The sequence below is a fragment of the Neofelis nebulosa genome, chromosome 13, assembly GCF_028018385.1.
Source record: "Neofelis nebulosa isolate mNeoNeb1 chromosome 13, mNeoNeb1.pri, whole genome shotgun sequence".
NCBI lineage: Eukaryota > Metazoa > Chordata > Mammalia > Carnivora > Felidae > Neofelis > Neofelis nebulosa.
Window position 1 is genome coordinate 36,974,529 of NC_080794.1, and position 24,537 is coordinate 36,999,065.

A 24,537-nucleotide genomic window follows, 5' to 3' on the forward strand; every position below is an offset into this window, starting at 1 on the left:
ACTTTGCTGGGTAGAAGCTATCAGGGGAAGCAGGGGTGATACTATCCCCTTAAAACTCCCCTTCTACCTCTCCCCATTCTTGCCCTATGTATCTGACTCTGAGAAGCCCACGGGGCCCCTGACAGGGGCCGGGCTGAGCCCCCCATTTTCAAGGAGCACAAGGAAATGTCTGGAAATTGAGCAGAATTTATAAGGCATGATCACAGCCTCAGAAGCCAACAGTGAGCCTCACTGCCCCAGCCCCTGCCAGCCCAGCCACCAGCAGAATCAGTGACCACCCTGGCCCTCTGGACACTGATGGGGGGGACTCACAGCAACACACACCTGGGATGGGCAGTGACGCAGACAGGAACTCCCTGTCAGGACCTGTAAAGGCGCCAGGGGGACTTTGGGGGGAGAAGGCTCCAGAAGCATGTGAGAGCTTACCCAGGCCCCTGCTCTGCACACCCAGCTCTTTGCCAACGAGAGTGTGCCTGACCACGTGGGCTATGCCAAGGTGAAGATCGCCCTCATCAACGAGAATGACAACCGGCCCATCTTCAGCCAGCCACTATACAACGTCAGCTTGTACGAGAACGTCACCCTGGGGACCTCTGTGCTGACAGTCCTGGTGAGTCTTGCTCTTCTACGAGGCCATTGAGCTCTGGGGATGCCCATGGGGAGGCAGCTAGAGGGATCTGCCCAAGAAACCTGGGCAGTCAGGGAGGGGTTGCCCCCCTCCAAGCCCCCAGAGGCTGTGGTGTTTGCATATTAAAGCATCTGGACTCTTTATAATGGGGCTCCCGTGTTCAGGGAGCACTGTGGAAAGAGCGCCAACCCGGGGGAGGATGGGATTGGGCCAAGGACACTGGTTTTCTGCCTTGGCCCTGAGAGGCACTGAGCCTGAGTAGGCCAGGAGCCCTGGAAGTGCCCTCTAATAGAGATAGGGGCCAGCCGGCTCCGAGGAGGGCCACCCTCGCTCTTTGAACACAGGCTCCAGGCAAGAATGGGCTTCTCAAGGGTATCTGGCCATCCCCAGTGGCCCTTGGCTGGGACTTTGACAAGAGGCCTCTCCCAGGGTCCGTTTGTATCAGTCGGTATTCTTGATGGCAAGGGACACAAACCCTTAAGTGGTTCAAGTAAAAAAGGACCAGCTCGTGTAATTCAAAGTGTAAGTGATTTCAGGCATGGCTGTATCCAGGCACTCAGTTAGCAAGAATCTGCCTTTAGCGCCAAGGTGCTGCTTTTTTTTTTTTTTTTTTTTTTTTTTTTTACGTGGGCAGACAGGATCACCAGCACCCCCAGACTTGCTTCTTACCAATTTATCACCCATCGTGGAAAAACCATCTTCTTTTTGAGTAGTTCCAGCAAAAGTCCCAGAGCCGATTCTCCTTGCTGGGCCATCCTGGACCCAATCATCATGATCCTGAAACACCAGAGATGGGTCACACTCCTCCCGGTGGGGCCAGAGGTTGGGTCAGCTGCATGCAAATTCTATGGGCTGGAAATGGGACAGGGGCTACGCCAGAGGGGCTCCTGTTACCAGAACAGAGGGGGTTGGTTGCCGAGCAGATCCAAGTGGCAGTTTTATGGTATGCAAGCTCGGCTCTCACCCATAGTAGGTGCTCCATAAATGTGATGCAGTTCAGCTCACTGCTGCCCTTCCCTGCCCACTCTGAGGGCCTCAGGGGCCCCGCTTCCATTTCTTGTTCCATCCTTACTCCCAGCCAACACCTTGCCTGCTGATCCCGGGCCCCCGACTCCGAAGTGTGTTTACTCTACCGACAGATGGTATGAAACTGTATTGAGCCCCCAGGCCCTTCCCATCTGACAGTTATTAATATTCCGAACAGATGTTTAGCTTGGCGGGCCATCAGACAGAAACAATAAGTCTGCCGTGGCCGTTTTCCTCCCCGCCTGCTTCCCCAGCCCGTGGCCCCGCTGGCTTTCACCAAGATGCTCCTTGCCATCAGTCACCTGGTGCCCGAGGTCCCACGGATCCTCTTGGCAGCCAGAGAGCAAGTGCCGGAGGCTGAGGTCGTCAGCTCCCCACCCCCAGCCATCTTCAGATATCGGGGCGAAGGACACCCAAGCAGCCTGTGCTTTAGGGACCCCACCCCAACAGGCCCGGGACCACATGGCAAAGATTTCAGGCGTCAGGCTTGGGGGGTGTCCCTGGGGATGGAGGTCTCACTTTGCACTCACAGGTTCCCACAGCCCTGGAGAAGGGTTGCCGAACCTAGGGAGCAGGGGTGGGGTGTGAAGGGGGAGGAGGCACACCTCTTGGCTGGTGGCCAGTTGCTGGGGTCAAGGACAGTGTGTTAGGCCCGGTCTCCTCTGGGGCTGCCACTAGAGAGTAGGTCCTCACGCTGGGTTTTCTCAAGCACCAGAGCAGTTCCTGGGCCTGCGTAGACCCCGGCCCGGCTCCCACAAACCCCTTCTCCAGTTGCTTTCCAAACGCTCCACGGATGCGTTCAGCCTCCTCTGAGTGTCTCTTCCTAGGCCTGGCTCGTCTGGGCAGCCTCCAGTGCCTGAGTCTAAGCCTTGCCCACCTCCTTCTCAACACCCCTGGCCCCAGGGTTGTGGAGTCGTGCAGATAGGAAGGGGCTCTTTCACCCAATGATAAGCTCTGGTCCCAGGGCCGTGTGCCTGCAGGAGCTCCGGAGAGCACACGAAACTGGGTGGGCCCTGCTTTCCTTGCCTTTGCTGTGCGTTAGTGTAGCCACGTCACCTCTGAGAGCCTTCATTTCCTCATCTGCAGAATGGGCATGAGGCCACCCAAGACCGCCGTCAAGAGGTGTGAATGTTAGGTGTGAAAGAATCCCCTGCGCGGCCCCAACCCGACTCGACCCACCATCATCTCCCAGGGAGCTTCCACAGCTCCTAGCAGGTGGCAGGTTTCATGGCCACACCCACCCCCCTGCCCAGGCCTGACCTGGCCTCCCCCACGCTGCCATTTTCTGGGGTCAGTCTGCTCTTTCCCCCTCCTTTGCTGCAGAAGGAGCTGAAGTTATAGCTGTCTGCTCAGGGACTGTGAAATTCCTTCTCCATGACCTTTTCTGGGATGTTATTAAAATGTTTCATGGGCAGTTGTGTCAGAAAAAAATTACGAAGAAAAGGGAAATGTTTTAATTCGCACTGAGGAGGGCTGGGGCAGAGCCTGCTGTGAGGGGCCTCCCACACAGCACTGGCCCCTGCTTCCGTGGCTTATCACCTGCCCTGGGGTGGGGGGCGGGGGAGGCAGCAGGTTGACAGTGGGGAGGGGCAGCTGGAAGGAGAGGGTCTGTCCCCTCCAGCCTCGTCTCTGGCCAGGCTGGAAGGGCTGGGCCCTTGTACCTCTCCGCTCCCTGGACCTCCCCCAGCCTAGATCTTGAGACCCTTCTAGCCCCCAGTTATAGCACAATGAGTTTCCACTGGCGGAGGGGAAAGCGTGGGCACCCAGAGTGCAAAGGCTTGGCCGTGAGCGCTGACTCCTTGGATGCCTAGGGCTGCTTCTCTTCTTGTACCTTATCTGTGAAATGAACAAGCTAGACTAAGATGTGTCCTTGGTCCCTTCCAGACCTAGAGCCTGGGGCCGTCATGCCCAGAGGAAGGGGGATAGCGGGAGCTGACCTCTGAGGGCGGCTACCCCTGTTAGTGTTGCTACTGCAATAATCATTTCGGTGGGTTGGACCACTGAGCCTGTCCTTTCAGTAATGTTCAAGAGCTGAGGGTGAAGAGAGGAGCCAGGAAGTGCCCTCTGCAGGACCCAGGTGGGCAGGCCACAGGGCTGCTCCAGGCATTGTGTCTCTGGGTGACCCTTGAGCCCTTCCAGAACATCTGGCACCATCAGGTGAATTTTGGGCTGTGTAGGTCCCCAGCTGCTCAAGGGTCAGAGCTGCGTGAGCTACTCTTACTGACGGGAAGACCAAGTCGGGGAGACCAGAGCACTTTGCCCAGGGAGACGGGAACCCCAAGGCAGCCCGGATTAGAAGAGGCTTCCTGGCAGGAGGGAGGATGCAGGACAGATGTCCATGCCAGCCAGGACCGGTCCTCCAAAGGACAACCATGCAGGGGAAGGGCGCAGGGGCACATGTACCCACGCGTGTTCGGGGGGTGTACGTGAGGTATGCTTGCGGCGGGGGGAGGTGTCCACACGGGCATGGTCTTGTATCCGTACACGCACATGCGTACGAAGCTACGTGTGCCCAGGGGCATGTGTATATAACACACACGTTTGTGTCCATCAACATGTATAAAGGTTCCTGTATCATGTTGGTGGCTCCCCATCCTCTAGATGGCGCTGCTTGTTCCCCTCTCGTATCCCCAAGCCACTCTGATTCTCACCTTCCAACCCCACCTCCTGACCTGACAGCAAGAGTCAGGTGGGAAGGCTGTGGGGTGTCTTCCTGGGATTCTGCTGGGCTCGGGACAGCCCTGCAGCCTGACCAATTGGTACCTGGCACCTAGCAGGGTTTCCTGGACAGTAGGAAAGCAATCCAACCCTTCGTTCATTCAACATGTGTTTTATGAATACCTACTATGTGCCCGGCACGTGGCCCTGAGGACAGTAATGATGTGACTCTTGCCCTCATGAAGTTTACAGTCTCCTGGGAAAGCCTGATATTCATATTAAGAAATTAATCTTTAATTATTATTTGCTACGAGGGAGAGATAGGGGAACTATGAAACCTATCACAAGACGCCTGACCTTGACTGACGTCAGAGAAAGCTTCCCTAAGGAAGTGGCAACTGAGTAGGCATTAATAGGTGAGTGAGGGGAGGAAAGCACATTGGACAAAGAGGGAATGGCGTGTGCAAAGGTCCTGTGGCTGAAATCTAGTGAGGGGGGGATGTGCTCTGTAGGGAGGTGGACTTGTATTCTTTGGACATGGAGAGAGCTCAGCTCTTTCTCTTCTTGTCACCCACCCCAAATATAACCATTGGGCTGCTGTTCTGACAATGGAGAAGTCCTGTATCAAAGCATCCTCATTCTCTTACCTCTTCCTTCCTGGTGGCCCGTGGCAGGCATTTGGGAGACAGCTGACAGAGGTGGTACCTGGGATGTGCGATGAGCCAGCCCAGCCTCCCACAATAGGGCGCTCGTGTCCCCAGATTTATTAGCTCCATGTCCCTGGGCAGTGGAAGAGGAATGCTGAGAAGGGACAGCAGCCAGGAAAGAGGTTACTCCTAGGGCAGATCTTATTGTCATCCAGGGCTTCTGTCCCTGTTCCAGGGAGACCGGGCAGAGCAGGAATGGGCAGAAGATGGACAGTCTGACAAGATGGGATTCTTCTCTAGGCGTAGAAATCAAAGCAGGAAGGAGAGACACATAAGAGCCCTGACTGGGCTGGTGTGAGGTCCCAGGACCAGCTCACAGTTCACTCAGCCCAGGGGCGGAGTGCTACCCCTCAGCTCCAAGGTGGCCTTATAGGGGCCGATAGGCATGGCTCCTCTCCCTCCTCCCTCCCCATCTTCCCAGCCTGTCCTTGGGAGACTGAAAATGTCTTGGGCAGGGTCAAGAATCCTGTTCTGCCGCGGGCTGGCCACTCCGTTTCCAGGTTTGGTTCCCTTGCCACCGGCTTGGGAAAGTACCACCTGCCCAGCACACAGGGCTGGGTTGCTGGGAGACCCCAGAGTGCTGACGTGGATGTAAGCAGTCAAGGGCTTACAGTCATCCAGAGTGGATTTTCTTATCAGTGGCCTTAAAGGACCCTGATCTGGCTGGCCTGTACCCCTTCAGCCTGCGTGCAATCCCCGTTCTGCCAAGATGGGCCCTTGACGGTCAGCTGAGCCTGTGTCATCCCCTCCGACCTGGGGAGGTGTGCTGAGAGGTCCTGTCCGGGAGGGCTGTTGTTAGAACGGAACGGGACAGTTGGGGAGGGCCCTCGGCACTAAGCCCGGCCAGCAGCGCGTACTCAGAGGAAGGCAGGCAGACAGCAGATGTGACAGGAGGGCTGGCTTCCTGGGTGTCAGGCCTGGGCATGTGCTCAGGGGCCTGGACTCCAAAGGCCCCACACTTGGCCTGTCAGTGTCTTGAAATTCTTAATTTTTGAACCAGGGGCCCCCCGTGTTCACTTTGCACGGGGCCCTGCAAATCACATAGCTTGTCCTGGCTGTAGGAGCTTTATAATGCCCTGCCCAAAGGCACGCCCTCCTCTGCTGTTTCCGTGCGTTCCCATACTCCCCGCACGCTCGGTTAATGCTTGCTCTGTGCCGTGCTCTGGACAGGGACCCTCAGCACATGTTCCTATCACGTAAGAAGCCACCCAAACTTGGCTGCATAAAACAGGAGCCGTTTTCTTACCCTCACGGATAGATTGGGTAGGTCAGGAACATGGAAGGGACTCAGCGGGGGCGTCCTTCTCTGCTCCTCCGGGTGTGGCATGCCCGGCAGCTGGAGGCTTGTCCCTCCCGTGTCTGGTATCTAGGCTGGGCCCACTGAAGGTCTGGGTCTACCTGACTGTCGTGGGCACCCACACACGGCCTCCCCCACGGTGCACACATCTCACACACACGGGTGCCGAGCAGGAGCCCTTTGGAGGAGGCCTCTGGGGAAAGAGTGTCCCAAGAGAACCAGGTGGAGGCTGTGTGGCCATTTCTGACCTAGCCTCGAATTCACACATCTGTGCTGAATTCTACTGGTTATTAGAGAGTCACCAAAGCGAACTCACATTCAAGGGGAGGGGATGTAGACCCTCCCCGCCCCCCCCCCCCACCGCCCCGCTCAATTCTCAATGGAAGGAATCTCAAAGCATTTGCTCAAACACGGAGATCTCGGAGCCACTTTAGTGCTCAGTCCAACTCAGTACCCCTTTACTGAGATGTCCTATGAAAGCATGGTGCCATGAGAAAGCAAGTGCCCTCTCCTCCTCCTGGATGCCCTGCAAAAACCAGCCGAAGGGGAAACCCTTCAAATCCTGTGTTGAGCCCTAGCAAGAGCTCTCCAAGAATAGAAGGGAGGGAGGGGGAAGGAAAAGAGAGTAATCCCTGCTGCCCCCGGGTACCCCCTGGCCAGTAAAGTTCCAGTGCCCTAGGCCTGGGTTGGCATTCGAGGCCTCCACACCCCGGCCCTGAGCTGTTTCCAGCCCTCTGCCCTGCCACACCCCTCACCCTCCTCTCCTGCTGACCAGATTGCCCCACTTCCCTTTACATCACCCACACGCTCTCACATTTCTCCCCCATCTAACTCTTCCTCCCTCCTGTCTGACACCATCAAAACTCTGCTTAACCTAAGAGCCGGCCCAGTTGCTAGCTTCCCCACAGGAAGCCCTCCCCCTGATCACTGGCAGTCTCCCTTCTCCCCAGCTCCCCTGGGTACCCGGCACCTTGTTTTCCCTGGCAGTTCTCACGGCTCAGGGCTTTCGTGGCTAATGTCCTTTCCTCCCCACTGCGCTTAGAAACGTCACTAGGGCGAGCTTAGTCTGGGGATGCAGACCCCCAGCCTAGGAACAGAGGCAAGGGGGCTGGGAGGTGCAAGGGCCACCAGATTCCAGGATCGCCTGGGCCTCCCAGTCCTAATCAAGACCTGTGATTGCAAGGTCAAGGCTGAAATGCACCCAGCCCCTCAGCCTGGCTCTTCGGACAGGTGAGCAGTGGCTGACCCGGCTCCCTTGGCTGCTGCTGGGTGGCACTGGGTGCCACCATGCCCCTGTGTCTCTGCTGCAGAAGCCTTAGCCACTGTCCCCTCCCAGAGCAGGACTCCATACTCTCTGAGACAGAGCGGCCCCCAGATACAGCTACCGTACTCCATTCAGTGGCTGTTTATCGAGGACCTAGAATGATGGCAGTGAAGAAGACAGACATCCCTGCACATCCCAGGGGCAGGAGACAGACGGTGAACAAGCAAGCCCAGAGCGTATCAGATGGGGATAGGCGTCATGGGGGAAATTACAGGGGTGCGGGTGGGGAGCAACAGGGGTGGCGGTGTTACTGTGTTCTCTCCAGGGGTCAGGGAAGACCGACCTCGCACAGAGGGGGGCAGTGGATAGAGGCCTGAAGGAAAAGAGGGAGGAACCCAGGAAAGAGCTGCCCCCGCTGAGGGAGCTGCAGGTGAAGACTTGAGACAAGAGCCTGGGGGTGTAGGTGGAGGGGAGGTGGCCAGAAGGTGACTGGCTAGGACAGGGAGCCCATCAGAAGTGCCAGCCAGAGAGCTCTGATGGTCACCGCGTGGGGAATAGGCTGAGGTGGGGTGGGGAAGAGGGAGGGCATGAGAGCACCAGGGTGGAAGCTGGGAGACCAGGTGAGAGATGACGGTGCCAGTCACAGGTGGCCGTGCTCACGCCCAGTTCTGGGCAATGGCTTTGCCGTTCTCCGCAGGCCCAGCACGGCGCATCCCTCTCCGTCTCCACCTGACTTCCGGGTGAGCCCTGCGCCTCTGCCAACACCAAAGTGGGCAGACACTGGCTAGGGGTCCTGCCTCAGCTTCTTACCGGCAGGTTGGCCTTGGGCTTGTAACTTCCTTTCCCTGGGCTTCAGTTTCCTCCTCTATAACACGGGAGGATAATTTCCATCTCAGTAGTGTTGTGGAACCATCTATGGAAAGGTTGGAGTCCAGAGTCCCCACGTAGCCAACGCTTTGATAGTGGTACCAGCACCTGCTGCACGCCAAGTGTCCAGGACCCTCTGTGCTGTTCGAGAACAGTGGCCTCTCCGTGCTTCTGATAGCATTGGTTCAACCTGATTGTATCCTTGCATAAAGCTGGCAACAGAAATTGCCAACACGGATTATCAGTAAGTCTGGGAGATCACGTGAGCTGATGAGCGGGTCTCGTCTAGATACTTCAGCAAAACCCAATAGAGACAGGCAGGTCAACGCAGGGAAGAGCCCAAGCTAGACTTCTGGGACAAGCCTGGGCCACCTCTTCCACCTTCCCCTTCCTGAGAAGGGCCTCCTGGCCCCCCTACCTGGTGCTCTCCCACCCCACCCCCTCCTGACACCCTTCACTGCAGGCATCTTAATTGATCTCATTCTCCAGTCCCTTGAGACAAGACTCCAGCTGTGCTTAAACAGAACAAAACCTCTTCCAATTTCCCCACCGTTTAGAAGAAAATTGAATATCTGCAGCCTGGGGAGGGGGAGAGGGAAGTGAAAGACACACACACGCATACACACACGCATACACACAGTCAGCCCAGCCCAGCTCCCAGGCTTGACTAGAAGGCCTTTGTAGACACACCCTCCCCCATTCGGGGCGTGTCCAGGCTGTACTTCCGGACCCCTCTAATCTACTCCTGGGTTCATCTCCAGTCGGAGGGAACAGGTGCTGGAGGAAGCAGAGCTGGCTGCCGGTGATTGACGGGTCGAGTTCCTCTGTCTGTCAGGCCTCAGTGCTCCTGGGCTGTGTGTATCTCTTTAATCTAAATATCAATCCGTAAAACCGAAATGGGATGGGATGAGAGGTAGGACAGGCACTAAGGAGAGACAGAGAACACAGCTGGCTGCCGTCTGCCCACCACCACCCAGGGCTTCTGGAAGGAGCTTTGGCAGGGCCTGTATTAGGACCGAGAGCTGCCCGCCCCCACCTCTGCCCCTGTGGTGATTGCCCTGGACCTTGTTTAAGGTCTGACCATTTTCAGTCATCTCCCGTAGCTACTTGATTTTTGGCAAATTGACGGAAAGCCCCATTGCCTATCAAGCTCTGGAACCCTCCCACACCGGTGCCTCCAGAATCTCCTGTCCTTGACCAGAGCAGCTCTGTCACTGACCTTTGCCCCTTTACCAAAAAATGGAAAGAACAGGCCTTGTGAGCTTAGCAAATCATAAACCCTTTGTGATATGTTAGTCGTCTCTTCTGGATCCGTGGTACGGAAGCAAGCCGCGGATGTCTGGGGAGGTCGGTAACCTGTCCAGGGCCAGCCAGCTTAGTGCGTGTCCAAGAGCCAGGATTCCAACCTGGGTCTGTCTGACTCCAAAACCCCTGGACCCCTCTGCTGCTTGCTGGTCACCATCAAGTGCCACCCCACACTGGGCTCCAGCCTCTTGTTGGAATCGGCCAACTGGAGAGTCCAGGGAGATGGGCGGAGCACGGGCCTCAGATACAGGAGCTGCTCGGTTACCGGGTGACCTTGAGCAGGTCCCTGGTTTCTGGGGCCTTGGTGTCCTTATCTGTAAAATTAAGGGGTTATGCCTCGCTCTCTGAGGCCCCCTCAGCGCTAACAATGTGTGACTTCCTGCCCCGGAGAGTTCCCCCACCTGCACCGAGAGCCTGTGGTCCCCTGCACTCTGCCCGTCAGAGTCCCCCTTCAGTAGGTTAGCTGCAGGCTGTTGCTCACAGGACACCAGAGCAGAGAAAATGGGCCCCCTGGGCGAGGGGACAATAGGAAGCGGTGAGAGTGGCCAAGGCAGAATGAGTTCATAAATGCAGTCAACCAAATGCCTGCACAAAAGACACCTGTGCCCCGTGCTGGGAAGGTTATGGGCCCTGGGATGGGACCACAGGGGCAGGATGGGCTCCGAGCAGCCCCCAGCGCCTCGGCCTGACAATCTGTCCAGGGGGCAATTGGGAGAAAGGGGGCCCACAGAGGTTTAGGAAGCAGTTGAGCTGGGCCTATGCATTTGGGGTGACTTTGTCTTGCTGTACAGCCCCTGTGGGAGACAATGACAGCTGTGGTTCCTGCCAGCTTCTTTCTAGGAGGGGTTCAAAGTCCCTATACCCATTGGTTTAGTGTTTTCCAAACTTTACTATAATCCATAATAAAAACTACATTTAACTCCATGGCCCAGAGTTAACACACACATCCATATCTAGAACACAAACAATACTTCCTTACCACATGTAATAATACACTCTAGCATCTTTTTTTAAATTTATTTTTTAATTTACATTCAAGTTAGCATCTAGTGCAACAATGATTTCGGGAGTAGATTCCTTAGTGCCCCTTAGCCCATCCCCCTCCCACACCCCCTCCAGTAACCCTCAGTTCTCTATATTTAAGAGTCTTTTATGTTTTGTCCCCCTCCCTGTTTTTATATTATTTTTGTTTCCCCTCCCTTATGTTCATCTATTTTGTCTCTTAAAGTCCTCAGATGAGTGAAGTCATATGATATTTGTCTTTTTCTGACTAATTTCACTTAGCATAATCCCCTCCAGTTCCATCCACGTAGTTGCAAATGGCAAGGTTTCATTCTTTTTGACTGCCGAGTAATACTCCATTGTATATATATACCACATCTTCTTTTCATTCATCCGTCGATGGACATTTGGGCTCTTTCCATACTTTGGCTATTGTTGATAGCGCTGCTATAAACGCTGGGGTGCATGTGCCCCTTCGAAACAGCACACCTGCATCCCATGGATAAATGCCTGGTAGTGCAATTGCTGTATCATAGGGTAGTTCTATTTTTAACCTTTTGAGGAACCTCCACACTGTTTTCCAGAGTGGCTGCACCAGTTTTGCATTCCCACCAGCAGTGCAAAAGAGATCCTCTTTCTCTGCATCCTCTCCAACATCTGTTGTTGCCTGAGTTGTTAATGTTAGCCATTCTGACGAGTGTGAGGTGGTATCTCATTGTAGTTTTGATTTGTGTTTCCCTGATGATGAGTGATGGTGAGCATCTTTTCATGTGTCGGTTGGCTGTCTGGATGTCTTCTTTGGAGAAGTGTCTATTCATGTCTTTTGCCCATTTTTTCACTGGATTCTTTGTTTTTTGGATGTTGAGTTTGATAAGTTCTTTATAGATTTTGGGTACTAGCCCTCTATGTGATATGTCGTTCGCAAATATCTCCTCCCTTCCGTCACTTGCCTTTTAGTTTTGCAGATTGTTTCCTTCGCTGTGCAGAAATTTTTTATTTTGATGAGGTCCCAATAGTTCATTTTTGCTTTTGTATCCCCTGCCTCCGGAGACGTGTTGAGTGAGAAGTTGCTGCGGCCAAGGTCAAAGAGGTTTTTGCCTGCTTTCTCCTTGAGGATTTTGATGGCTTCCTGTCTTACGTTTAGGTCTTTCATCCATTTTGAGTTTATTTTTGTGTATGGTGTAAGAAAGTGCTCCAGGTTCATTTTTCTGCATGTCGCTGTCCAGTTTTCCCAGCAGCATTTGCTGAAGAGACTGTCTTTATTCCATTGGATATTCTTTCCTGCTTTGTCAAAGATTAGTTGGCCATACGTTTCTGGGTTCTCTATTCCGTTCCATTGACCTGAGTGTCTGTCTTTGTGCCAGTACCATACTGTCTTGATGATTACTGCTTTGTAGTATAGCTTGAAGTCCGGGATTGTGATGCCTTCAGCTTTGGTTTTCTTTTTCAAGATGGCTTTGGCTATTCGGGGTCTTTTCTGGTTCCATACAAATTTTAGGATTGTTTGTTCTAGCTCTGTGAAGAATGATGGTGTTATTTTGATAGGGATTGCTCCAGCATTTTATTCTACTAGATTCTGGGTTTTTTATGAGAACTTTTAAGATCAACTCTCTTAGCAACTTTCAAATATACCATGCAGTGTTATTAACTGTAACCACCATGCTGCACCTTACATCCTCACGAAGTTTATTTTATAACTGCAAGTTTGTATGTTTTGACCCCCTTCCCCCATTTTTCCCTCTTCCCACCCCCACCTCTGGCAGCCACACCAATCTGTTCTCTTTTTTTTTTAATTTTTTTTTAACGTTTATTTATTTTTGAGACAGAGAGAGACAGAGCATGAATGGGGGAGGGTCAGAGAGAGAGGGAGACACAGAATCGGAAGCAGGCTCCAGGCTCTGAACTGTCAGCGCAGAGCCTGACGCGGGGCTCAAACTCACAAGCTATGAGATCATGACCTGAGCAGAAGTCAGACGCTTCACTGACTGAGCCACCCAGGTGCCTCCATGGTATTTCTATTTTTAATTTTGGGGGAGGGAACCTCCATACTGTTTTCCATACTGGCTGCACCCATTTACATTTTCACCAACAGTGCACAGGGTTTCTTTTTCTCCACATTCTCTCCAACACTTGTTATTTCTTGCCTTTCTTTTCTAGCCATTCTGACAGGTGTGAGGCTATATCTCTTTGTGGTTTTAATTTGCACTCAATGATCAGTGATATTGAACACCTTTTCACGTTGGCTGTCTTCTTTGGGAAAATGCTTATGCAGATCCTCTGTCCATTTTTTTGAATCAGATCTTTTTCTGCTGTTGAATGGTAGGAGTTCTTTATATATTTTGGATACTTACCTCTGATCAGATTTGTGATTTGCAGATATTTTCTCCCATTCAGTAGGTTGCCTTTTCATTTTGTTGATGGCTTTCTTTGCAGAAGCTTTTCTTTTTTCCCAAAGTTTAATTTTTTTAATGTTTATTTTTGAGACAGAGACAGAGCACAAGCAGGGGAGGGGCAGAGAGGGAGATGCAGGATCCAAAGTAGGCTCTAGGCTCCGAGCTGTCAGCACAGAGCTGCATGCGGGGCTCGAACTCACGAGCCATAAAATCATGACCTGAGCCTAAGTCAGCGCCACCCAGGTACCCCACTCTGCAGAAGCTTTTTAATTTGATGTCCCATTTATTTATTTTAGCTTTTGTTGCCTTAGCTTTTGGAGTCAGATCCAAAAAATCATCACCAAACCTGATGTCAAAGAACCTAGTACCTATGTTCTCTTCTAGGAGTTTCATGGGTTCAGGTCTTACAGTCAAGTCTTTCATCGATTCTGAGTTAATTTTTGTGTATGGTGTGAGATACTGGTTTAGTTTCATTCTTTTGCACATGGCTGTCCAATTTTTCTAATACAATTTATTGAAGAGTGGGCTTTTCTCCATTAAGTATTATTCTTGGCTCCCTTGTCGGATATTAGTTGACCGTATATGCGGGGGTTTATTTCGGGGCTCTCTATTCTGTTCCATTGATCTCTGTGGCTACTGCTGCTTTTATGCTGATGTCATACCGTTTGGATTACCATAGCTTTATATACAGCTTGAAATCAGGGCACGTGATGCCTCCAGCTTTGTTCTTTTTTTGTCAAGATCGCTTTGGGTCGTTGGGGTCTTTTGTGATTCCATGCAAGTCTTAGGATTGTTTGTTCTATTCCAATGGGGGGAAAATGCCATTGGAATTTTGATAGGGATTACATTGAATCTATAGATTGCTTTGGGTGGTATGGGCATTTGAACAATATTCATCCTTCCTGTGTATAAGTATGGAATATTTGTCTGTTTATCTCTGTCATCTTCAGTTTCTTTCACAATGTCTTATAGTTTTCGCCTTAATATATTCTATTGTATTCTACTAGATTTCTTTTTTTTTAATGTTTATTTATTTTTGAGAGACAGAGTGTGAGCAGGGGAAGGGCAGAGAGAGAGGGAGACACAGAATCCGAAGCAGGCTCCAGGCTCTGAGCCATCAGCACAGAGCCCGATGCGAGGCTTGAACCCATAAATCGCGAGATCATGACCCGAGCTGAAGGCGGACGCTCGACCAAGGAAGCCATCAGGCACCCTTACTAGATTTCATTTTTAAAAATACTAGTCCTGACCCTCTGAATTGATTTCATGACCAACTAAAGTCTGGCAACTGAACATCTCTAGAAGGAGCCCCCTCTACTTTACTATGCAATAATGAGGATGCTGGTGGCAATATTATCATCTCATGTTCCTCAAGTGCTTGCTACAGGAGGCAGAGTAGCAAAGACCCCAGGCTCCAGACTTAAACCACCCAAGCTGATCCTGACTCGGCCACCTGAGCCATATGACTAGGTTACTTGTATCAGCAATGATCCAGGACAGCTACCTGTCGCAGAGGCCCCCCAAATAGTTTCATAAACAAGATTGAACTATATTTTCTCTCCCATGTGAAAGCAGTTTAGAGGTGAGCAGCCTTAGGTGGCCCCTTCAAGCTGTCTTCCCACCCCCCCACCCTGCCCCATTTCTAGTTATCTTCATGGTCCAAGGTGGCTGCTAGAACTCCAGCCATCATATCCATACTATAAGCTGCAGAATGGAGGAAATGAAGAAGGGTACTCGCCGTCCCTTTTAAGAAGACTTCCTAGAAATGTCTTGCAAACTTCTGCTTTCATCGCATTAGCCAGAACTTAGTCACATGGTTGTGCTTATCTACAAAGGAAGTTGGCAAATAGTATTTAGGCAGATAGCGTCGTAACGCCTAAAACTAAATTTTTGTTCATTTGAAAAAGAGAGCATGGATGTTTAGTCTGCCAAATAACCTCTGTGTGCCTCGGTTTCCTCTTCTGGAAAATGGTGACGAGGTTCATTCCTTCTGGATTTGTGGTGGGTCTTCGAAGAAATAATACATGCAAAGAACTTGGTACAGTGCCTGATACAGAACAGGTGCTAAGCGACAGGTGCTAATATGAAGTGCTTGGAGCCAAACTCAGCCCCTACGTGTTATCTCCTTGAACCCCCATGACAACCTGGTGAGGTAGAAATGAACCTCCCCGTTTTATAAATGAGAGCATTGGGACTCAGACAAGTTAGGTGTTTGCCTGAGGTCACACCTATGGAAAGGGCAGAGCTGAGGCGTGAACTCTTGTTTCTAGAACGCCCAAGTCCTTTCCCTTTGCCGTGAGGTAGCACGGCCTCCTCATGGAGACTGCATCTCTCCCTGAGAGCCTGGTGAGACTGCGGGCCAAGAGGTATGACAAGAGGCGCACTGAACTTGACTGGCCGATGTCCAAGCTGAATCGAAGGCCAGAGTGCACTCTGCCTGTTCGGCCACCTGCAGCAGGTACCCCCTACCTGGAAGAGAAACAGGGCCCAGACAGAAGGCCCCTCTAAACTCCCCTTGTAACAAGATCTGTAAGCTCAGGGTCTGGAAGATAAGGGCCTTCAATTTGTTGAATGGCCCTGGGCAAGCCCCTTTTCTCCGCAAGCCTGGGTTTCCCCATCTGCAAAATGGGTGAAATGCTGTTCATCCCCTCCCCCCTGTTCTAGGGACATTGTGAACAGTGTGACCCGCATGTTTGATCTTCTGGGGAAACAAGTCTTTACAAAGGAGATACGCTGCATTCCTATCAGTGAGCTTCCCTGTGTTAGAACCTTCTGGCTGTCGGAGGTGGGGCAGGCAGGGGAGTGAGGGCGCACAAAGTCTGTGAGCAGGGACTGCCTCTCAGGTTCGAGGGCTCCCAGAATGCCCTCCCCACCCTGCACTCACACACAGAATGGGGCTGCCTTGCCGTGAAGCCCTGGGCTGAACTGGCCCAGGTGAGTGAGGGCTAGGGCTGCAGGACCTCTGCTGGTCTCCGAGATCATGGGTGATTTATAGTTCCTGCGTCGGACTTTGACCTTAATTTCTTCTGTCGTTGCGGGGCTGTAAAATTCATTAGGGACCCGCAGGCGGAGTGATGGAGATGTCAGGCGGGCAATCATGTGGGTATTTAATCTATCAGATATGTGGCTTGCCATTTAGAGAGACAACAAGAGAATGTGGAATCAATACGCTTCATTAGCGAGCAGCACGTGCTGGCCCAATCAGTGCCCGCCAATGGCAGCGGGCCTGGGGGCGTGCCACCCGGGTTCTGAGTCACCTTGGGATGAGGACACGTCCTGGCACGCGTGTGGGGCCAGCCCCAGCCTGGGTAGCTCTCACCACCTTCTCACTAGACCTGGAACTGCCTGTTGCACCCCGCAGGGGCTGAGGAAAAGAGGGAACGGGTCAGAGTCAGGGCAGGGGTGTATGGTGAGATCCAGTAATGGGGGAGCCATGGTTCGACTGTACCCCCAGGGGGTTGATTAGACTGTCTTTTCTTCCTCCTTCCGTCTCCTCTGCACGGAAGGTCTCACTTAACTGAGACTCAGCCCCGGTGTCTGGCCGCCCATCTCTCCGGCATCCTCCCCTCCTCATCCTCTACCCTGTAATCCCAGCTTGATAACTGGCCCCAGAGAGGCTCTGAGTCCCTTCTGATTGTGAATGTCTCGTTCACCCCCAGGCAGCCGGCTACCCTCCCTCCTGCATCCCCGGAAAATGGCTTTCTGTATCCCAATTTTCTTTGTTTGACGGTCAGATGTGATTTTGTTTTATTTTTTTTAAAGTCACTCAGTTGAGTCCTGCTCAAACCTAAGGCATAAGGGAATGGACGGTGGCATCCAAGGGTTAGGAACTGAAACTTTCTTCCTTTTCATTTTGCTGTGTATGAATATCAGAGAGACTGGAGTTCGAATCCCAGCTCTGCCAGTGACCATCTGTGGGACCCTGAGCCGCTTGCAGCTGTGAGGACAGGGCCATGCTGTGTGGCTCACCGTGTGTGCCCAGCCTGCAGTCTGCGTCTGAGGCCTGGCTCCCCCCAGAAGCACACCCCGACACAGGACTTGCAGGCAGGCCGTTTCCTTGGGACGCGGCCCCGGGTAACCCAGGACTGGGAAGTGAGATAAGGTCACCCAGGGGGGGCATTGCGAAGCCACTTACCGTGGATCCCATTGGAGCTCCATCCACTGGGACATCTGAGGGCGGAGATGAGCCTTTCCACCTCAGGGCCACGAGGCTGGGGTATTGATCCATGGACTCCAACCCCTGTTGACAGAGGGCAGCTTCCGGGATACCCTCCCGTGCCAACGGCTTCCTTGGGAAAGAAAGCCCGCAGGCTGAGAGTGGCTCAGGCGCTCTGAGCAAAGCAGCCCCTCCCGGGTGGAGGTGGGCACCGGGGGGTTTTGCGTGGCTGCTTCTGCAGTCGCGCGCTTCCCGCATCCGTAAGGTGAGGGTGTCTGGTACTCCTCTCCCAGAATAGCAACGGAGATGGAACGTGTCAGTACACAGACTTCTTAGAATAATGCCTGGAGCCCAGTCGGGACTAAACAAGGGGGAGCTGCCGTTAACTGCTGTTCCAGTTAGCACCAGCTAAAGTTACTTCTTCTGTAAAATGGGATTGTGACCTCCGTCTTGTCGGTTGCTTTAAGGATTAGGGACCAATCAGGTCAAGTTCCTCGCGCAATGCCAGGCCCACAGGTGACGCTCAGCAAGGTGGTGGTCTCAGTTATCCCTGTGCCTCCGAGGGGAGCCCCCACACCCCTCCTCCGGGCACCGGCTCCCGCGTCCTCCTGGGGACCACCAGGCGTGGCCAGGCCCTGGGCACTGGCAGCCGCCGGCCGCCCTGACAGCCTTTGACATCCTGTAATTGCTTTCCCAGGAAGACTCCTTTAAGCACAGAGCTGCTGGCCAGAGCAATTTGCTCCCCATCAATTTTTATTTCCACGTTTTGAGATAAAGAGAAATAAACAAGGGGCTGGGGGAGCCCAAGAACAACACCGTGACTACAATAACAAACATGCTGGGGTCCCCACTCACCCTGAGAGCCCCTGTCAGCCCGACTCTCATGCCTCCTCCCCCTGCCACACAGGACTGACCCCTTCATACCTGGGGTGTGGACCTGGCTCCCACGGGGCTCGGCCACCGTCCCTTCCACCCACACCTGGCCCGCAGCTGGCCCAGGGCTGTTAGAATCGGGGGTGGGAAAACTGCCACTCGCTCTACACGATTCTGTTCTCACTGCCGAGCGCTGATCTGAAGCGCCTTACGTGTAACGCCTTTAGTCCCCGTAACAACCCCGTGAGGCAGGTACTATTATCAGCCCCATTGAACAGATGAGGCTTAGAGTAGATGTCACTGTGGTTGTTCCCTCCTCCCCCGCCATCTCCCTCCTCCCTGTCCCCTTTCCTCCCGCCCCGTTGTATCCTTCTGGTGTCCTTGCCTCCTCAGATATCCATCTACTCAGGACCGGGGACTCCTGGCTTGTCACTGGTAGAGAGGACCTCATAAGTCATCAAATAGAATCTTTTCATTTGCTCTTTCATTCAGCTCCTCTTTGTGGAGGGTTTCCTGTGTGCGTTCCACTGGTTGGGGGCTGGTGATCTATGGGAAGCAAGACCATGCCTGCCCTCATAAAGCTTACAGTCTGTGGGAGGAGGTAGCAAGTGAATGTTCACCCAGATGTTCCTGCCAAAACCGGGCCCTCTCCCCACCATGTCCAGCCACGAGCAAGGCCTGTCCGCTCCAGCGGAGTCCAGCCAGTTCCCAGCACAGCCCTGACCCCCCCACCCCCACCCAGTCCAAGCCCTTTGCCTCTCACCACCACTGATCGCTGTGACCACCTCGGCTCTTAGCCCATGCGGCGGCCAGCGGGCAGCCGAGTGAGGCTTTACAAATATAAGTGGGTCCTGGGAGCTGAGCCCCCAGCGGGGAGAAGGAGCGCTGTTGGCCCAGGGAACGTAGTGCAAGGGTTGTGAGGCAGGAGCAATCCTGTCCTGTCAGAAGCCTGAAGACTGAGCGGCGAGAGCAGAGTGATCCAGGGATGGCTCGGAGAGGAGGTCAGCGGCCGCAGAGGCTGGCCTGCCTCAGGGGTCATGGCAGGCAGCTTGGATCCGAAACGCCCAGGGAGCCTTCTGAGCCGGCCAGTGGCGTCTCTTGGCGTCAGCCTGGCTCTGATGGAGGCTGGGCTGCGGATACCAGAGCAGAAGCGGGCAGAGGGGTCAGGAGGCGTGCAGCCCAGCGTCTTACGCAGGTCCCGCAGCTGCGTGGTTAGGGCACTCTGCCATTTTGTCGGCGTTGTCGTGATCCCACACTTAGCCCAAATCCTTTCCGAGGCTCTCGGTGCCTGGTCTTGTGCTGTGCGTCCCAGTCCCAAGGAGAAGGACGTTCTGACCCTCAAGGAGCAGAGAGTCCAGCGGGGTTAGCAAAGAGGCTTTAACACAACTTGCATGACAATTAGCTGTTGGTGGCTGGAGGGAAGACAGGGTTGAGAGATCCTGAGGACTTTTCTGCACTCAAACCATGATGATTTAGTCTGCCATGGGCATGGGTGATGGAATGGTGACTGTCCATCCCCGATCCATAATGGGACATGAGGGAGGAGGGGCCCCCTTCCCTCTCTCTGCAGCCCCACCACCAGCTGGGTCCCTACCCTTTTGTAATTGCTTCCCCCAGCTCGGTGACTCCACCTTCCCATGGGCTCTGAGCCTCTGTCCCTAGCCCCAGACTCTCCAGTGGCACCCTCTTGTCCTAAGGTCTCCTATATGCCCGGAAAGCCAAGAGCAGGACCCAGGAGCTTTCCTGAGTTTTTTTTTCTTCCTAGGATCCACAGGGTCACGGTGATCTCTCCTGCACCCCGTTGTGCACTCCCTGGTACCACTGCCCATCTGGAACACTCCCTTCTTATCCCCTATATGCCATTTTCCTTCCAGCTACTACTATTTCCTCTCCTCCCAGGAGTGTGTCCATTCCCCTGGCCAGGACCCCCGCGAAGGTGCTCGACCAGCAGCTTCCAGCCAAACCCTTATGCCCACCTAACACCCGCCATGCGCCCACCCATCAAGGATGAGGGCACCTGACACACCCAGCATTGCCCCGGAAGTGTGGGGCAGACTAAGTATTTCCCGGCCGTTGGCTTCTGCCTCATGTCTTAGGAAGAAGCAGAGATCCTCTCGCAGAGCACCATGGGAGGGAGTGCGGGAACACGGGAGGGGACCGGGCCTCATGGGCCTGATCTGGCCAAGTGGAGGTCACCCAGCCTCTCGGCTACCAGGTTCCTTCTGCGGAGCCCCTCCTGTTCTCACCGGCCACACCAGCTTCTCTGCGCTTGCCAGAGCGCAGTTAATCTCCCATAGTTTAAGGAGTTATTCAGAGAGGCTCAGCGAATGATGAATGTGGAAAGCATTACCAGCAAAGCGCCGGGGCTCCGTGGAGCTCTTTAAAAATGCATTCTCCCATGTAAATTTCTGCTCCATCAATCCTTATGACATGTCAAACATTGCTATTGTTTCCTGAACAAATTGTACCGTGTGCCCTTCTCTGCAGATCTGTGCATGGGAGCAGAACTGCTCGCTGGCACCCGCTGCCTGCCACCATTGCCGGGACCCGGGGCTGCTGGGGAGGCAGCTGGGCCCGCCTTGCTTCAGAGCGGAAGCCCCGTGCAGGGTGTCTGGGCAAGCATGCGTGACAGGGGTGCGGGCGCTAGTGGGGAATGATTGAGTGAGGGCCTGCCAGCTGCCAGCCTGCAGGGAAGGGCACACAGGTGGATGGGAAGGGGTGTGGAGGGCCCACAGGGGTTGTAATCAGGGGTGGGGTGGGGCCTGAGACGGAGGGTGAATGTGAGCGTGTGCATGTGTGTGTGTGAGATTGTGTAGCGGGATGGGGCCTACCTGAGCCAGGCAGAGAGAAGATTTCCATGGGAGGCGGGAGTACAGGAATGTACTAGGGGCTGCCTGAGCCATAGAGAAAGGAAAAAGGAGAAAACGCACGCACGCGCACGCGAGAGAGAGAGAGAGTGTGTGTGTGTGAGTGTGTAGAGGGAGAGGGAGGGAAGAGTGAGGACACGGGAAGAGAGAAGATACAAGGACAGGACTCTGAGGCTGTAGAGAAGAGTCGTGGCTGTTTGAAACCATGAGAGACAAGGGCATCTGTCCCCAGGAAGGGATCAGCACTATCACAGAACAGCAGCACCCAGTGGGTGGCAGTTCGGAGGAAGACCCAGGGAAAGGCCAGGGCAGGAAGGAGCAGCTTGGGGCGTAAGGCCCAGCGTCAGCGATGGGTCTCTGCAAGGCTAGTAAGAGGGACAGCAGTGAGGTGCAGGGATATAGGGGGACAGTGTGTCGACAAGGGAGGCCCTTGGTCCAGAGCAAATGAATGGAAGAGGGTGGGAGATGGTGACTACTCGTCGTGAAAATAGTCTGGGTCACAAGGGGACCCTTGCGGGGGAGGGGCTGGGAGAGGGGAGGACCTGACCGATTGCGAAGTAGTGGGTGCCGAGAGTGGCCATGAAATGTTGTGATGAGCCAGGCTGGGCGGGGCCGATGGCATACAATTGGCATAGTGTCGAAGGGAGAGCTGTATCCAGAAGGTGCCAGGTGGAGAGCCCTGGGTGGGTTGGGAAGGGTGCCTACAGCCAACCGGGCTGCCCTGGCCTTCAGTGGGTGACAGCCTCTCCCAGTCTAGGTCCTGAGTCACCACCTACACATACCAAGACCAAGCTTGGGCAGAAATGGGGGGACCTTATTTGAGGGCCAGGGGCCTTGGCTGAGGGCCTGCATCCTAGGAAACCACAGCCAGAGACCCCTGCTTCCTCTGCCGACGGGCACGGCCAGGGGTGCTGGAACCTACCCCTTCTAGGCAGAGGCTGGGGTAGGACCATTAAGGCAAGAAGGAGACTGCTGCGGGGATTCATCTAGCTTCTAGAGGGCAAGGACAGTGACCTGGTAGGAGCACTCTGGATCCTATGGCTGAGCCCTCGAACGGCAAGACGACCCCTCTCCCCCAGCTCCATCAGCAGGCACAGCAGGGGAGGGGAGTGGTTAATAGCACACCAGAGCACAGGTGAGATCCTATCTGGTACTGTGGCCATTTGACCTTGAACAAGTTGACTGACCTCTCTGAGCCTCCGTTCCACCTGTAAAATGGGGATAATGCTGGTGCCGGTCCCACCACCGCCAGGGCAGAGCCATCGGGAAGATAGAATGAAATAAGGTGGGGGAAATGCCACAGTGCATAGCAAAGAGTTTGTGCTCCAAGGGAGATGGCAAGGGGCAGCATCTTAGCTTCCCCCTGCCCCGTAGCCGGGGCCAAGATGGGCATTTGTGACTCGGGCCCGGCCAATCTGGGAATTTGGCTCTCCCCCCACTGCAGGCTCACCTTGTCTTAGCCTTTGGAATTTCCCCCACCATGCGTATTTATTTATTTTTTCCTTTTTGTCAGCAGAAGAAAATTACACTTCTGCCGGCATTGTCCATCACGGAAATAAGCACTCGCGATGCAATTATAAAGGCCCAAATGAGGGAATTAGTTTTGCTGGTAATGCCAGTGTTGGGGAGAATCAGTGTAGATGCCTTATCAATCAGGCTCTGGACAATAGCCAGTCCCAGCCGCACCCTGTCTCCATGTGCCATCGGCAGGGACAGCGGCTGACCCGCAGGCCCCTGTCCCCGGGCTGCACGCGCTTGCACTGGAGGAGGCTGGTGCCGTGAGCTGCCTCCAAGCTGGGTGCCGGCAGTAGGGTCCTTCCCCAGGAGCTCCCAGGGCTTCCCAGTGTCCAGCCAGTGGCTGCCCCGTAGACCCAAATACACCTGGCCAAGGAGGTCTCTCCCAGGACTCATTAGTCTAAAATAGCAACCCCAACACCTACTAGATCGTTTTCTGCTTTGTTTTCCTCACAGTCGTGACCGCTGTCTGAAATTCTATTCCTTAGTTATTTCTCCCCTTTGTTCTTGTCTTCTCCCCCCTCCCGACTGTAAGTCACATGCCAGGAAGGATGTCGGCATACTTTTAGCTGTGACTCCAGTGCCTGGTCCAGTAGCTGGCACACCGGAAGAACCCAGAAAATATTTAGTGAATACATGACCGAGAGTGTCTGGTCACTGTCTTCACAAAGGTTCTTTCCGTGGTGTGCCAGGCGTCCTCCACCTGTCCCTCTAGACCCACTCTGCTCTTTCCCACCTGCTCTGCGCATGCCCCGGCAGGCTGACTACCTGGGCCATTTGGTGAGTCCCCTACTCAGCCTGCAGAGCTCAGGCCAGACGTCAGAGCTTGAGGGACTCCTGGGAGGGGCTTTAGAAACTCCAGCTGCACCCCCTGCACCCCCTGGGCAACCTGATCGGCCCCGCTCTGGCTGCCCACTGCCCACCGTGGTATCTGCCGATGGAAGGCATCAGCACACCACCCCCCCCACCCCCCGCCCCTGAATGAAGGTCACGCCAGCCCTCAGTGGTTGGCAGTAGAAATCCCAGATTTTACGAACTTCGGCAAAGATCTGGATCCCTGTGCTGGACGCAACTGAGGATCCAAAAACGAATTAGATACAGACTTCTCTGTCAAGGAGTGGAAGTGGGGCACACGCAAGTAGTTTTCAAAAATGCCAGGGTGTACCGCATCTCCCAAAACAGGTACAGCCTTAGATCGAGAACAGTGAGCAGTCAGGGAGCTCCGTAAGTGAGGGGGCACTTGGAGTTGGTCCTGAGGGACGGGCTGGAGTTTGGATGGCAGTTCCAGAAGGCGGTAAGAGAACAGTCCGGATGCATCACGGAGAGGTGGATACAAGACTGCCAAAGCCAGTCGGGCCTTGACACCAGGCTGCTGGTCTGGATTGACTTCAGCAACAGTAGGGAGCCATCGAAGGTTTTTGAGCAGGGGAAAATTATTGTAGCCATTGCCTTTGACTTCTGGCCCCTGGGCCTCTTCTGGCAGTCTAGGTGAGCAGTAGAGTATACTAGTACCTATGGGTAAGATTCATGCCCTGAGGGACAGTGGCGGGGACCTAGAGGCCCCCGAGGGGAGACCTGCAGCACAGCTGAAGTGCCCACCTGGAACCCTGGTTTGGCATTTCCCAGAATTGCCAGGGACAGTATGAGAGCCACCCAGCCTGGCCGGCTGGGCCATCCCCTTCCCCCATCCCTGAAGCCGTCTGACTGGCCTGTGAGACCCCGGACATCACCCTGCAGGAAGATGGACGTATGCACTCCTGGAACATGGCAGATGGGATGGTGTTCATGGCATGAGGAGGACGTGTGTCCTCTGTGCACAGACCCTAGTCACCGCCCAACCACTCCTTCCTAAAGTGGGCTCAAGGGTCGCTGTATGTTTGGCCCTGGATTCGTCCGTTGACCCTTTCAGATGCTCAGGCACGCAGCACGCCTGGGGAAGGAGGTTGTGTGAAAAGCGCAGGAGAAGCCGAGTGGGGCAG

General features: G+C 54.2%; 1 protein-coding gene across 7 annotated transcripts in view; it reads left to right on the forward strand.

Moving 5' to 3' along the window:
* The window catches only part of CDH23 (cadherin related 23), a 416,105-nt gene that overhangs the window by 257,351 nt on the left and 134,217 nt on the right, over window positions 1–24,537 (forward strand). For all 7 annotated transcript variants that reach the window (XM_058696615.1, XM_058696614.1, XM_058696613.1 and 4 more), the window contains exon 13: window positions 452–610. In XM_058696615.1, the coding sequence (XP_058552598.1) occupies window positions 452–610 (159 nt within the window). The remainder of the gene's footprint in view (window positions 1–451; window positions 611–24,537) is intronic.